This window comes from Podarcis gaigeae (genome assembly GCF_964106915.1).
Source record: "Podarcis gaigeae genome assembly, chromosome: 4".
Lineage (NCBI taxonomy): Eukaryota > Metazoa > Chordata > Lepidosauria > Squamata > Lacertidae > Podarcis > Podarcis gaigeae.
In genome coordinates, this window is record NC_139677.1 from 75,475,107 (window position 1) to 75,490,583 (window position 15,477).

The 15,477-nt window shown below is 41.4% G+C and overlaps 1 protein-coding gene across 44 annotated transcripts in view; it reads right to left on the reverse strand.

Moving 5' to 3' along the window:
• ZBTB20 (zinc finger and BTB domain containing 20) overlaps positions 1-15,477 on the reverse strand; it is a 641,091-nt gene that overhangs the window by 51,638 nt on the left and 573,976 nt on the right. For 37 of the 44 annotated variants that reach the window (XR_014563580.1, XR_014563581.1, XR_014563582.1 and 34 more), the window contains one exon: positions 4,592-4,686. Coding sequence is in view for 41 of the 44 variants with exons in the window: in XM_083736534.1 (XP_083592660.1) it covers positions 4,592-4,656 (65 nt within the window). In the remaining 3 variants the exon portion in view is untranslated. The remainder of the gene's footprint in view (positions 1-4,591; positions 4,687-15,477) is intronic. The other 7 variants (XM_083736568.1, XM_083736557.1, XM_083736565.1 and 4 more) reach the window with 1 other exon arrangement.

The window sequence follows — 15,477 nt, forward strand, 5'->3', positions numbered from 1 at the left end:
CACAATAACTTAGTTGAATCCTGTCCTAACATGTTTATTGCAATGTCAATCTTGGTAGACTAAAAAAGGTAAAGGTAAAGGACCCTTTTACCTTTAAGTCTAGTCGCAGATGACTCTGGGGTTGCGGCGCTCATCTTGCTTTACTGGCCGAGGGAGCCGGTGTTTGACCGTGGACAGTTTTTCTGGGTCATGTGGCCAGCATGACTAAGCCGCTTCTGGCAAACCAGAGTAGTGCCCAGAAACGCTGTTTACCTTCCTGCCAGGGCAGTACCTATTTATCTACTTGCACTTTTGGGTGTGCTTTTGAACTGCCAGGTTGGCAAGAGCAGGGACCGAGCATCAGGAGCTCACCCTGTTGCAGGGATTCAAACCGCCAACCTTCTGGTTGGCAAGCCCAAGAGGCTCAGTGGTTTAGACCACAGCACCACCACTTAATCACATTGAATGAAGGCTATGCCAAGTTAAGTGCCACAAGACTTTAGCCTGCTTTGCTGCCACAGGCTAATGCAACATCTGTTCTCTACTTCCAACTACCTATGCTCTGGAATTTGTCAGTAAACAAGGTCCTACATGTTAATCTGATGGAAATTTACGTGCACTGGCTTAGTTTTCATTGGAGGGGTGCATGATATTATTTCCCCAAACCCTGAGCACCTACCCTACACCCTGCCTTGTCATGTATCTTGGCTGGATTTGACCCAATTCTAAAGTCTGGGCTGCTCCTGAGTTTCTGATTGTATAGTTCAGGGGTCTGCAACCCGCGGCTCTGGAGCCGCATGTGGCTCTTTTACACCTTTGCCGTGGCTCCGGGGCGGATACTAGCGAGGGGAGGAGGTGCATTGTGTGCCCCGACACTCCCCACTGTGGCGGGCGCTGTACTGGCTGTGACGTCGCATGGGGGCAGTGCGTGCGTTAGTCACGCACCGTCCCGACGTCACCTTCCCGCCCGCCCGCTACATTGTAAGGGGCATGTACGCTGGTCACTGCATTGAAAGGGGACATGTACGCTGGTCACTGTTTTGAAGGGGAGTGAAGAACACACACACACACAAAGGTAACTTGTTAATTTAACGTTTATTTCTATGAGGAGGAGTAATTCTGAGGGGTCAAACAAAGAAATAATAACAAAGTGACAAAAAAGTTATTTTTATAATGATGAGTTTTGCGGCTCCCAGGTGTTTTTTTTTCTTCGGAAACGGGTCCAAGTGGCTCTTTTTGTCTTAAAGGTTGCAGACCCCTGGTATAGTTGCTCCTGAGTCCTATGATATGTTTGGTTATGGGAACTTGAAGAATTTTCCAATTTTCAATATGAACTGAACTGAGCTGAGCTGAACTGATCTGAACCTCCTGGACTAATGTGTTGCTTGGAATGTAGCTATCATTTGGATTTTGCTCTTCTCTAAATGTTGTGATGTAGTTCTTCGCTACCCCGGCAGTTTCGCCTGCCTTGTGGAACATCCTCCCATCAGATGTCAAGGAGAGAAACATCTGACTAGGAATATCTGAGTATTGGGCAGTTTTCTCTGCATTTTTTTTTTAAAAAACATTATCTTATTATTCTTTGTACACCACTTTCAGTAGCCTTTTACCCGTTTATAGGTACACACTTCAAATATTTGCAAAAATTGTTCTTAAATTTGCTAATCATCATTTAACCAAACAGTATATATTTAGCACTTTGAAATATTCCTAGTTAAAACAATCTGTTGAGCTTTTCCTCAGTTGCTGTTGCTCTTCTTACAAAATCCCATAAAATGTCAATAGTTTTCAATTAAAAATGATGCCTTCTGGTTTTTTATGCTTCTTCTATATAAGTAACATATTCTCTTACAACTAATCAAGGATTGCAGTGAGTTGTGGTTTAGTTGGCATATGTTTCAGAGAGAGAAAGGAGGACAGTTTGGGGCATTGTCAACGCCATGCTTTTAAATGTTCTATTATCTCCGATTTTATTCAAGATTTTTGTTTTTAACTATCACCCTATACTCATTTTCAAGCATTATGACAGGGTTGCACTTTGGGATTCCAAACAAGGAAAGGCACAAAACTTAGTACTTGAAATAGAATTCAGTATACTGTAAATCTTTCTCAACAAAAGGATAATTTTATAGCCCAGAGTTTCTCAACTTTTTAAAACTCATGCCTCCTTTCAGCCAACATAAAAATCTCATACCTCCTTCAAACCTGACTTCCCTAACGATGTTATTGAAATATTGTGATTTAATTATTATTATTATATTTTACATACATTGTACATATTTTTTGGAAACACTTACACCCCTCTTGAAATATTTATATGTCCCCCCCGAGGGGGGTGCCTCATCCGTTGAAAAACACTGTTCTAGTCCTTATGGCTCTAACATGTTGATAATGTTTGGTAATATCCCCAAATCCAGAGGGGAGCAGGATCTACAAGGTCAAGAGGCCAACCTTTAGAACCCAAAACAGTTCCTTGCTGCTTCCTATGACTAGCAGAATTGGAATGAATTATGCTAAATCAGCAAATAGTGCAAATCTGCTTCATTTGATATATAATATATTGGCAGAAAATGTGTATGTGTGTGTGCTTGTGTTTAGTTCAGCATTCAGACAACCCTGATGACTTCCCTCCTTAGTGGGTGATGTTGGGTTACTTTTGTCTAAATATATAACCATATAGTGCTAACAAAAATTAAAGCATCTGACTCTGGTTTCCAACAGACATGCAAATTTTATTTGATCAGCTGCTAAAATATCCCATCTGTCTGATACAACATGAATGTGTTTTTAAAATGTGCTTCTAAAACAAAGACTTGATTCTGAACATGGATCAGAATGTTTACTCCTGGACATTCTTAACAGCTTGACACTATATAGTATAAATTCTGAATTTACTTTTGAAGATTAGATAAAGTCTGACTCTGAACTTCCGCTGAGCAGAAATTAATGGGTAAGTCAAGCCAAGTATTGCAGCTCTATTTTGACATACATTCCCAATTATTTCAAAATGTAACCCTTCACAGATGAGAGAAAAGACAACTCTGACTGTGAGTTCCCTCCAGATAGGTAATACTTAACTCAGAGACACCACAAACTCAGCAAAGACCAGACACTTCTCCATGGCAACCTGACCAAACAAGTATAAAGATCAAGCCTGAACAGGGACCAAAGAGTTGTTCAGACTAATATCTTATAACTACTGTAGGAATCAAGCTCTTTTGATAGCGGCAGAAAAATTAAGAGAAGCCAGGCAAAAAGGACTTTCAGTCAGTACATTAAAGCAGCAATTCATAGTATGCAAACCACTGCTGGTATGCACTTTGATCACAGCAAAAACAATAGAGGAAAATACCAGAGGCCATTTCTGGGTCAAACAGGGACAAATGATGAATTAGAACTCCATGCTTTCTCCACCCTGATGTGGCATGGAGGTGAAGGGGAAGGGGAATTGTTGCCAGGTAATAGGTAGGCATTGCTATGCTTGTACATGTTCCATGTCTCTGAGGCTTTTAGCAATCAAGTGGAGACGCTATTATTCAGAACAGATATAAATCCCCCTTCCCTTCATCCCATACAATTACACTGGTGTTTTAAATCAGAAGCCTCCCAAGCATTCCCCTATGTGGCATTGCTGAAAAAATGTTGTGGCCCACAAGGAACAAGTAAACTGGAAACGTTCTTAATAAAAGAAAGTTTAAGCAGCAGTGTATTTGAGGAAAAGGCAAGGAGATCTTTTCATATGAAATGAAGTGTAAATCAAGAGTATAGAGGTCCAAAACACTAGAACTCGTGGACATCCAATGAAGTTGAATGTTAGAAGATTCAGAACAGATTTTTTAAAAAAGTACTTCACATAGCACATAATTAAATGATGGAACTCGCTCCAACAGGAGGCAGTGATGGCAAGCACCTTGGATGGCTTTAAAAGAGGACTGGAAATAAATAATAATAATAATAATAATAATAATAATAATTTATTTATACCCTGCCCATCTGGCTGGGTTTCACCAGCCACTCTGGGCGGCTTCCAATAGAACACAAAAAAAAGAATAAAATTTCAAACATTAAAAACTTCCCTAAAGAGGGCTGCCTTCAGATGTCTGAAGGCAGTGTGCTTCTGAATACCAGTTGCTGGAAACCACAGGAGGGCAGAGTGCTAGTGCTATGGGGCTTTCCCCACTCCTGCCTCCATATTGGCTCTGGAGGCAGGCGGAGGGGAGATCATTCCATCTGGCAAGCAGAAATGTTTTTGCTGATGGAACAATCATAATAGCTTGAACTTTCAATTCCTCCTGAAGTGTGTTAACCTACTTTTTTCTTTTGAATCAGCACATGTTCGTGACTGCTTCTAATGATTGAACACGGAATGTATCTATGAACGGTCTTAAGAACCTTACTCAATCTGCCTACAGCAAACAGAAATCTGAAAAACTCCCTCCAAAGGAGGAGTAAAAACTGGAAACCAAAAATGCAACACTACTGCAGCTTCTTTTCTTTTAATACCTACTTTAATTCCCCCTAATAATTGCAGGGAAGTATATGGTAGCCTGTAATTCTCTGCAAAATTCATTTTTTGCTCAACATTTTTACGCAGGATGCATAGTTAACTTACAGTGGTTTCTTGATGGTATCACTCTTCAGGTAAATCACTCCAAGTTTTAGACCTAGCGCAGACATTCATTGGGGCAGAGAAAAGCTGTGCCTGTACTGGAAAGAAACAAAATGAAGTATAAGTGAGTTATTTGTAAATGATCTGGAATCAGGGTAAACAGTTTGTAAATCATACTAAATTATTCTAGATACAAGTGAGTCATAACACTACTGGTAATAATTCTGGGATAGAAAAAGAAGTAGTCATTCTTCAGCCAATGCACAATTAACTTAAGGAATACATTACAAGAAGTGGTGACCAGCGTTGGTTAGATAACCTTACAACAACTGGACATATTCATGGTATCCACAGCTATTTGTCATGGTGGTGATATACTTCTGAATACCATAATGTGAGCAAACAAAAAAGGATGGGCATCCTTGAGATGCCTTGTTTGGAAATTTCTGAGGAACAATTGGCTGGTCACTGTTGGAGACGGACTGCTGGCCAAGATGAACTTTGCACTGAGATCCAGCAAAGTAATTCTCAGGTTTCTAAGCAGAGACATCACCTTGCCAACAAAGGTCCATATAGTTAAAGCCATGGTTTTCCCAGTAGTGATGTATGGAAGTGAGAGCTGGACCATAAAGAAGGCTGATCACCGAAGAATTGATGCTTTTGAATTATGGTGCTGGAGGAGACTCTTGAGAGTCCCATGGACTGCAAGAAGATCAAACGCATCCATTCTTAAGGAAATCAGCCCTGAGTGGTCACTGGAAGGACAGATCATGAAGCTGAGGCTCCAGTACTTTGGCCACCTCATGAGAAGAGAAGACTCCCTGGGAAAGACCCTGATGTTGGGAAAGATTGAGGGCACAAGGAGAAGGGGACGACAGAGGACGCGATGGTTGGACAGTGTTCTCGAAGCCACAAACATGAGTCTGACCAAACTGCGGGAGGCAGTGGAAGACAGGAATGCCTGGCGTGCTCTGGTCCATGGGGTCACGAAGAGTCGGACACAACTAAACGACTAAACAACAACAACAATTGGATTGTGCAGAATCCAAATATATCAAAGTTCTAATGCTCTTCCCTGTGCATTGAATATTAGCTTACGGAGGTTGGTGGGAATCTTGTTAGATTTGGATGTACAGTGCAGGCAAAACATAACAGAAACCGTGAATGCCTATCTTTTCCTTATTTACAAAGTCCATTTAGAAAGGTGCTGTCTCTGATCACAATGTAACACCCCCCCTTAGGAAACTTCTAAATCTGATCGAACATAGCAAGGCAACTAAACTCCCACTGACAATTATGTCCCTAGACATCCTCAAAGCTTTTGATTGCCTTGAATGGAAATACCTATTAGCAGTACTAACTAACATGAAAATTGGTCCCATCTTCTTACAAACCCTCAAACAAATCTACTCCCATGCCTCAGCAAAATGCGGGACTGACAGTATGGACTCTAATTCCAAAGCAATCCAAAGAGGCACAAAACAAGAATGCCCACTGTCTCCCTTTCTATTCATTCTGGCTCTGGAACCTCTAACAGTCCAAATCTGAGCAACCACAGACATCATAAAAGGCAGAACCTATAAATTAGGGCTCTTTGCAGACGACCTGATGGTCACAACACCAGACCCCATAAACACAGCAACCACCAAAGAACTCAACACATTTCAATGGTATCGGGCCTACAAGTAAACTGTGTAAAATCTGAGGCTATGTGTTTCACCCCGCCATTCCAAAAAGAATTTACCAACATCAGTAAGATAAAACTGCTGCACCAAGTACAGATACCTAGGGGTACAAATAACCAGAAACCTCAACAAACTATATCTCCACAATTACAACCCCTTGTGGTGACAATCAACAAAGACTTGAGGACTTGGAACAACACCAACTTCACCTTTTCAGACAAAATAGCCATGATCAAAATGATCACCCTCCCAAAATTAACCTACTTATTCTAAACCCTCCCAGTCTGGATTCCTGCAACCCAACTCTGCAAATGGCAGAAAAAATTACACTCGTTTATCTTCTCACACAAAAAAACAAGAATAAACCCCAAATACCTACACCTTGCCCCTTCACTACATTGCCAACCAAGTGTGCCACATAATCCCATACATTCTAGAAGACGAAACAAAACAATGGGTACACCTGGAGAGAGACATAATCGAAAATACCCCCTCCATAGCATACCCATTCCTCCCAAACAAACTAAGGAAAATCCTCACAACACTAAACAGGTTCACACAGACCATGCTTAAAGCATAGAAGGAACATGCCGGCAAACTGTCCCCAACCCCATCCCCACTAATCCCCCTGGCTCATCACCCACTATTTCATCATGCAGCACAAAACTTCCAGATAAAAACCTGGCAAGCCCAAAGGCTTATATCATCTAGCAGGCTTCTACAAAAATAACAAACCCACATCAACACAAGAAATACAAGACAAACTAGGGGACACCCAAATGCCCTGGCTAACACACCACCAATTACATGCCTTCTTAAATAATCCAGTAGTAAAAACAGCAGCATCTAGGCCCTTGACAACTTTTGGAAACCTCCTCCTAACAACAAAGGGACACGGCAAAGAGATGGTATCCACAATATACAAAATACTGTTCCAAAATCCCACAGACCCCCTTGACATAATCAAAAAACAATGGGAGGATGACAGAACTCATCCTGAAACTCACTTACAGATGGTACTTAACACCATAGGAACTAGCACTGATACATCAGGAGCCTCATCAAAATGCTGGAGAAGATGCACCTCCACAGCCACATACCTCCACATGTGGTGGGAATGTCCCAAAATCCAACTCTTCTAGACATCAGTCGTACAAGAAATAAGCAAAATAACTAAACAAGTATTAGAAGTCACCCCAGAACTGGCCCTACTGAACATCTTCCAAAATAATAATGCCCACTCACATTATAAAGAGCTCATAACCCATCTACTCTCAGCAGCCAGAAACATCATAGCCAGACACTGGAGAGACCTGTCAGGGGTAAACATGGACCAACGGTATCAAATAATAATAGTAACAACAACAACAACAACAACAACAACAACATATTATTTATACCCCACCCATCTGACTGGGTCTCCCCAGCCACTCTGGGCGGCTTCCATCCGAATATCAAAAACAATACAGCGTAGGGTTTTTCTAGCCTTACTAGAAAAACTAACCAATAAACTGAAACTGACATGGGGACAAATAATATAAAATAAAAGAAGAAGATGCCTTCAGCCTGATATGATTCCCCTTTATCATATACATAGCCCAACAACAAGAATCCGCTGACAGCATATGAATCAATATGGCTAACCTGACCTAAAAACCCACCCTCTCATGCACTCACACACATAAACAAATCTCACTATAGCCAACCAAAGACAACCTACCACACCCTAGGTCACCCCCAACCTCTCTCACCACCAAGGAAATATAACAAGCGAATAGAAAGAAAACGCACATGTGACGCAGACACAAAACCCCACACATACACTAAGCAGAAAAATAGAAGCTTTGTCACCCCACTTTATCCTATGCACTCCCCTCCCCCTTCTCCCTCTTTTCTTCCCAAGCTACTACTGCATTCAACACTAATGTCTCACAACAAATGTAACTGATCTGTAGAAAACACAACTTGAAAAAAGAGACAATGCACATATTTTTGTAAACTAAGAGATCTTTAATAAATTTTATTTTAAAAAGAAAAAGAAAGGCAAAGCATGCTACAGAAAGAAATAAAGCTCCCAAACTCAGAAATATAGGAAGCTGACTTATGCTTTGTCCATCTAGTGCAGTATTGTCTACTCTGACTTGCAGTAGCTCTGCAGAGTCTCTGCAGAAGTCTTTAACATTGCCTACTATATTATTATTTTAATTGGAGATGCCAGGGATTGAACCTGTTCTAGTTACCTTCCATGCCATGAATGAGTTAAGAAGAGCCTGACACCAAAGAACTCTTGCCTTTACACAGAAGTGAAAACATGTGCAGATATTCTTGTATAAATTCTGAATCTCTTATCAACGAGGCATACAATCATTCGTGTGTGGTTCCAGCAAGGATAACTGCTAAAAATACAATAATAATTTTTCTACTTTTCATAATAGATGTTCTCTCTTATATAGCACTGAGGTCCTTGAAGATGAAGTTTTATATGCTCATATTTTCATATGCAGTGTTGCCTTGCAAAGGGACTAAGTCAGCAAAAACATTTTGGTATTTTATAAAGGCAATGCTGATTAATGGCCTTTCTACTTAACTCCTCATACTAATGCTTTGATTTTCCTCTTTCCCCCTTTCATAAATTGGATTGTGACCCTTCATCACTTGTTGACCTCCTTTCCTGAGCTGCTCATTAATCAGCACCTCTTCTCTGATATGGTCTGTCATATCCTATTACTTACAATGCACATAAGCAGAAGGTACATCTACCCTGCACCTCACACTGTACACGCTGGAAAGTATCTAAATTTAGTCTCTTTCAGAGTTCTCTTTCCTGCAGATATAAATTCTAACAAATCAGCATATCACCAATGCTTCCTTCCCCACCTCTGATATTTATTTACTGAAAGAACATATCTGTGAGATATCTACTGAAAGAAAATATCTATTCGAACTTTCCAGTGCTTTTTAAACAAATGAGTTGAAGTTATCCCTCACCTTGTCTGATTGGCAGAGGGAGTCAAGAGAAAAGGACATTTGAAATTTCCTATTCTCAGTGGTTATGGCTGGGTGTGGCAGTCTTTATTATTGGGATAGTACCTCCTATTAGAGGGACACAGGTGGCGCTGTGGGTAAAAGCCGCAGCACCTAGGACTTGCCGATCGAAAGGACGGTGGTTCGAATCCCCGCAGCGGGGTGCGCTCCCGTCGCTCGGTCCCAGTGCCTGCCAACCTAGCAGTTCAAAAGCACCCCCGGGTGCAAGTAGATAAATAGGGACCACTTACTAGCAGGAAGGTAAACAGCATTCCGTGTGCTGTGCTGGCTCGCCAGATGCAGCTTGTCACGCTGGCCACGTGACCCGGAAGTGTCTGCGGACAGCGCTGGCTCCCGGCCTCTAGAATGAGATGAGCGCACAACCCTAGAGTCTGTCAAGAGTGGCCCGTACGGGCAGGGGTACCTTTTTACTTCCTATTAGAAACATGCAATCAAATGCCATCTCTTCATTCCCAAACCAATCCTGAAAAAGACTCTCATATCCTACAAAAATGGAACTCCTAACACAGAATCTAAAGGCCAAGCCCTTCAACCCATATTATTGGGGTGAGGGTGCCCCCCATGTTCAAAGTGGGAGGAGTTTCAAAGGCTGGCTTCTCCTCCTGCTGCTGCCATGGGGGGAAGGAGTGAGGAAGCAGTCCCTGACTGGGGAAATGCAGAAAAGGAATAAATCCAAAGGGCAGAAGCAATCATGCTACAGATTCAGTAAGTACCTTCTGCAGAACTCTTCTGCTGAATGTTACACCCACAAAAGCAAATATATCAATAGGAACCTGTTAACTAACAGCTAAGAGGTGTATTTGCAAACTGATTCAATTGACAGAGAGCTTCTATAGCAGGTGTGGGGAACCTGTAATCCTTCAGATGTTGTTGAAGTACAGCTTGCACCAGCCTTAGCAAGCATGGCCAATGGCCAGAGAAGCTGGGAGCTCTATCTGCCCGTCAGTTCCCCATACAGCACATGCAAAAACTCTCTTCTTGACCACTGGACTCATTATTGGTCTTGTGTGCTCAATCCACCAGAGTCTGTTTTCACATGCAGGGAAAGTCCCTAACTCACCGATGGTTTGAGATGTATTGGCTACCCTCACCTGGTACAGCCAGCCAGTCAAAGGCGTTCTAGAGGTGCAGCCACTGTTGCATGCTGACAGCTTCTAGGAGCCACAGGTGAAAGCTTAGTGCAGGGTGAAGACCAAAGGTGTATAAGCTACCCCAGAAGGAACATGATGTGCCCCCCAACAGAAGTACTAATCCTTCCCTAATGCCCCAAGGTGGGACAGATTGAGTTCATCAACCTAGGAAGGTAGCCCACCTAGGAGAAGGAAAACTCTGACCCTAAACCTCTGCTTAGATTAGCTCTCTGAAAACAAGTGGAAACCAATTTTGAGAAAAACAAGAAAATGTAATGCCATAAAAAGCTACTGTATGCTTCTGTTATTACCTAACTCAGATTTGTGACCTGGTACTGGATCATGAGAAACCAGTGCTCTAAAATATTAGCTGCTGTTTTCTTTTCATTGGTCTCCTATATCTGGACTATGGTGTTTTGCAAACTGTGCTTGGTGCCATAGCCAATCATATTTGGATGGAAATTGCACCTAGAATAATCCAATGACCCAATTATGTTCCTTGCACCGAGAAGACATTTTTGTGGTGGTGGACAAACACAATGAACCTACAACAATTAATACAGAATTTCTAATTTGGAAATCATTAAATTAAACAGGTAGCAGAGGAGTGAGGAAACTACTGAAGTTTTCCAGAAGTGGAACCAAGCATTTTGTCTACCATAAACACTATAGAATACTACTAAAGACCAAACAATTATTTCTCAATGAGCAATAATTTCCAGGTGGACCATTCAAATTGGAGGCTGCCGCAGTTTGCTAAGGGATGGGGCAGATTCCTGGAGGCCTCTGCAAAAATAGTAAAAGAAAAACATTTTTCTTCTTTTCCCAAGGGCAATCTTCTATTGAAATCTGGAAATGCAGTGAATGTTTATACAGTAAAAGTCTACATCGTGTTCCCATTGTTTGTCACACAGTCTCTCTTACTTATCTGTAACTAGTTCTCTGTTGCATTTTCATCTGACACCCTATAAAATTTCACTTTGCTCAAGTTGTAGTTCTTGCTCAACCAACTGCAGCTCAAATTTGGCACTGAGAAACGTAAGCTTTCTACTCTGTCACAATGAAATGAATTTTCAGTTTCTAGAGGTCAAACAAGGACAAGGGACAGAGTATTTATTCAGAAGCTTCTGGAAAATTATCGTTTTTCTATTCCCTAAAAAAATTGATTTTGAAGGACTGTACTAGCTAGCTCAGAAAGTTACGGATCTTTACCTTTTATATTCCCAATTTCAGTAACAGTATCCTTTACATGGCGAGCCCTCATCAGCACTGGAGGGTTAGCATTAGGCATAGCCTACCTATGGATAAAGTGAGAGCTGGACCATAAAGAAGGCTGATCGCCGAAGAATTGATGCTTTTGAATTATGGTGCTGGAGGAGACTCTTGAGAGTCCCATGGACTGCAAGAAGATCAAACGCATCCATTCTGAAGGAAATTAGCCCTGAGTGCTCACTGGAAGGAAAGATCGTGAAGCTGAGGCACCAATACTTGGGCCACCTCATGAGAAGAGAAGACTCCCTGGAAAAGACCCTGATGTTGGGAAAGATGGAGGGCACAAGGAGAAGGGGACGACAGAGGACGAGATGGTTGGACAGTGTTCTCGAAGCTACAAACATGAGTCTGACCAAACTGCGGGAGGCAGTGGAAGACAGGAGTGTCTGGCGTGCTCTGGTCCATGGGGTCACGAAGAGTCAGACACGACTAAACGACTAAACAACAACACCTATGGATCTGAATTTAAAAGCTCACTTGGAATAATCAGTAGCCCAGTAAACTGTGCTCTGAGAGCTCCGAGGACTGTAGTCCAATAGTATTAGCTGCCTAACAATTCCCAGAGTTCAAGGCATTTAGATGGAAAGGAGCAACAACGTTTCCTTTACAATGCACATGTCACAGATTGACCTCAATAAGTCACTATAGCTCTTTTGAGTGACTAACCTTACTTAGCTGCAAAACAGTTGTGCTAGCGCAAGGATTAGCACTAGTGCAACAGGATCCCAACCCGTCTCCTCCCCCAATTTGCTTCAAAACAGATTTAGAGAGTGCATGGGAGAGGGGGAGAACATTCCATTGCACAAGGAGAAATCTCCGTTGACCTTAGTGCTAAGTTGCATACAACCCTAAACTTCTGTTGATGCAAACTAGAATTGCATTATACTTTTTAGCTACCACACCACACTGCTGACTCATGATCTTTGTTGCGGGTACTGTTACCAAGCAAGGTGTCACCCATCCTGTGTCTGTGCATTTGATTCTCCCTACCTAAATGCAACACTTGACATTATCTCTGTTTCTAGTATTGGCCAGGTTCTCCATTCTGTTAAGACCACCTTGAGTTTCAGTTTCTGTATTCTATGCCCCCACATAATTTGGTGCAATCTGCAAATTTTATGAGCAACCCCTTCATTCCCTTTATTTCATTTTTATTGATTTTTATGTAGACAAATATAAATGAAAGTAAAATACAACCAAACCAAATACAAAATAACCAAACACCTCCCTGAGCATTAATCACTTCCTGTTTTCCATCAACATGCCTCACAGGTAGTATACACTGAAGAAAAAGAAGATCGACAAGGAGCAAATTACAAAGTGAAAGAGTTATGAATTCCACAGCCTCACATACAGGACATACTCGAAGCACTTTTTCGTTTGTGTAACTAATAACGTTAAATCAATCCCTGACAAATCTTGGGACTTTTTATGCCCTCGAAGGACATGGCATTCTAGCCATTTATTAACATTTATTAATATGTTAAAGAGCACCCAAGGCAGAATCTCATGACACTCTACATCACTCCTCTCCAGTTTGATAAGTATGGTATGGTTAATCAGCCATCCACAAATCTATGTAACAGTACTATCATTAAGTCCACATTTTATCAGCTTGCTGATAAGAAGATAATGGGGAAAACATCCCAAATATCTTGCTAAAATCCAGATATACTGCATCTATGTCATTCTAGAAGGCTAGTAATCGTGTAAAAATCGAAGGGATAAGGTTGGTCTGCCACGAGTTGTTCTTGAGAAACCTATGCTGGCTCATTGTGATCAAAGTGTTCTGCCCTCCCCAAAAACCCCTCACAGATTTGCTGCTTAATTATCTGTCCTGGAACCTTTCCAAGAATGGATGTCAAGCTGACCAGTGGGTAGTTGCCTGGATCCTCTTCCCCATTCCCTTTTAAAAGTTGAGGACATTTGTCTGCCTTGAATCTTGTGGCACTTCACTCATTTTCCAAAAAAGAAAGAAAACTATGACAGATAATCTGAGATCACATCTCCAGGTCCTTTAATACCCTATGATGCAATCTGTTATTAATGTTACTAAGGCATTTCCAATAGCTATATTTAAACGAGTGGATATAAGATTGTAAACAAGATGATAATTTGCTTGAAAAAACTTTTTAACAATGTAAGTGGGAGCAGGAGACGTGAGGAAGTCCAAACAAGTTATGAAATTTTGTGTATGATATAAGCAATGTTGTTTGTTATTTATGCTTTTTTCTTATAAAAATTCTTAATAAATATTTAAAAAAAAAATAAGGCATTTCCAATAGCTGGGTGAGCATTCATTTATAAATGTAGCTGAAGGGGTGAAAAGCCAGAGGAATCAGTCCTTGCAGGAAGGAAGGTAGACGTAATCCAAGTGCATATCAAACAGGAGAAGGATTAGGGCCATGACACCAAGGATGAAAGGGTCAGGCAGGATCAGAGGCCAGGTCCAAAGATGAAACAGCACATGACTTGAGATTCCTAGATAGCAATAGGCACTAAAGTGGCATGTGTCCAAGGATAAGGCCAGCTGGACTAAGCAATAGGTTTGGAAGAAAAGAACTCCTAAGAGTATGATATGCTCTTTACTTGAGATATTGAGAAAGCTCACCATTCAGAGGGTTTGGTTGATCAGAGAAGGGTTCTAGTTTAAGACTCAATCTTCCTGTTTGTCCTCCTTGCAGGAAAATATGACCCAACTAATGACTAGCTAATGGTTCTCTACTTTTTTTTTTTTAAAAAAAAGTTTATTCACACTTCAGATAAGCTGAAAAGTTCTAAGTCACCCTCTGGCTGAGCAGGCAGACAATAGATTGCAGTCCCTATTGGCTGATCCAGAGCTGTGGTCCATGTGCAGCTGCTTTAATATGGAGAGAGCACTTTGGTGAAATGTCCCAAGGGCAGAGATTGAAACTTCTTCATGCAGAGATAGCACAAATTCCACAAAGAGCTGCTGCTACTAGAAAGAGAGTTGCCACCACCTAAAATCACCAAAGATTGTAAAAATGAGGAGAAATTGGCTGTGTCACAACAATGTATCCATCCAATCCATTGCTTTGGCTAGTTATGACAAATGAGTTTTAGGAACATTTCATTGCCAAGGAACCCTGTCAAAATATTGGTGATTTTTCCAAATCTGTTCAAAATCACAGATATGTCAACTGAAGCATGAGAAGAGGACATTATTTTTCGAGAAGCGGAAAACAACAACAAAAACAACATTAGAAGAAAATGACGGGTCTATTTTCTGAAAACTAGTTCAATTTACTGATACTTTGCTGCTATCTCAATTTCAACAGCATCTTAGGGCCAAACTACACATTATGTTATTCACGCTTTTTCAAACGTGTGCTATTTTAAATGTGAAGGGAAAACAACTATGGGGCCCCATCTAGAACATGCTTCAAATCTGGATTGAGACCCCAGGCCCATTTCCTCCTCCAACAACAACCCCAAGATCCCCATGTCTGCTATTTGCTCCTAAAGGTGCTGCTTGTAGCATCTGCACTTTGGGGGAAAGTAGCAGCCAGAGAAGCAGTTTTGGTGGGAACTGTGCGTGGCCCTGATTTAGATCAGGAGCACATTCCAGTTTAGTGCTTCACATGGCTACTTTTCCAACGAAAGTTGCCAGCTTAAGCGTGCGCACCCCCCCCCCATGTAACTTGGCCCTTAGCTCCAGTATTCAGCAAATAGTTTACAAACTATTTGCTACCACTGAACTATATGAACAACCTCCCTGCTGGGTGCTCCTGGTTAT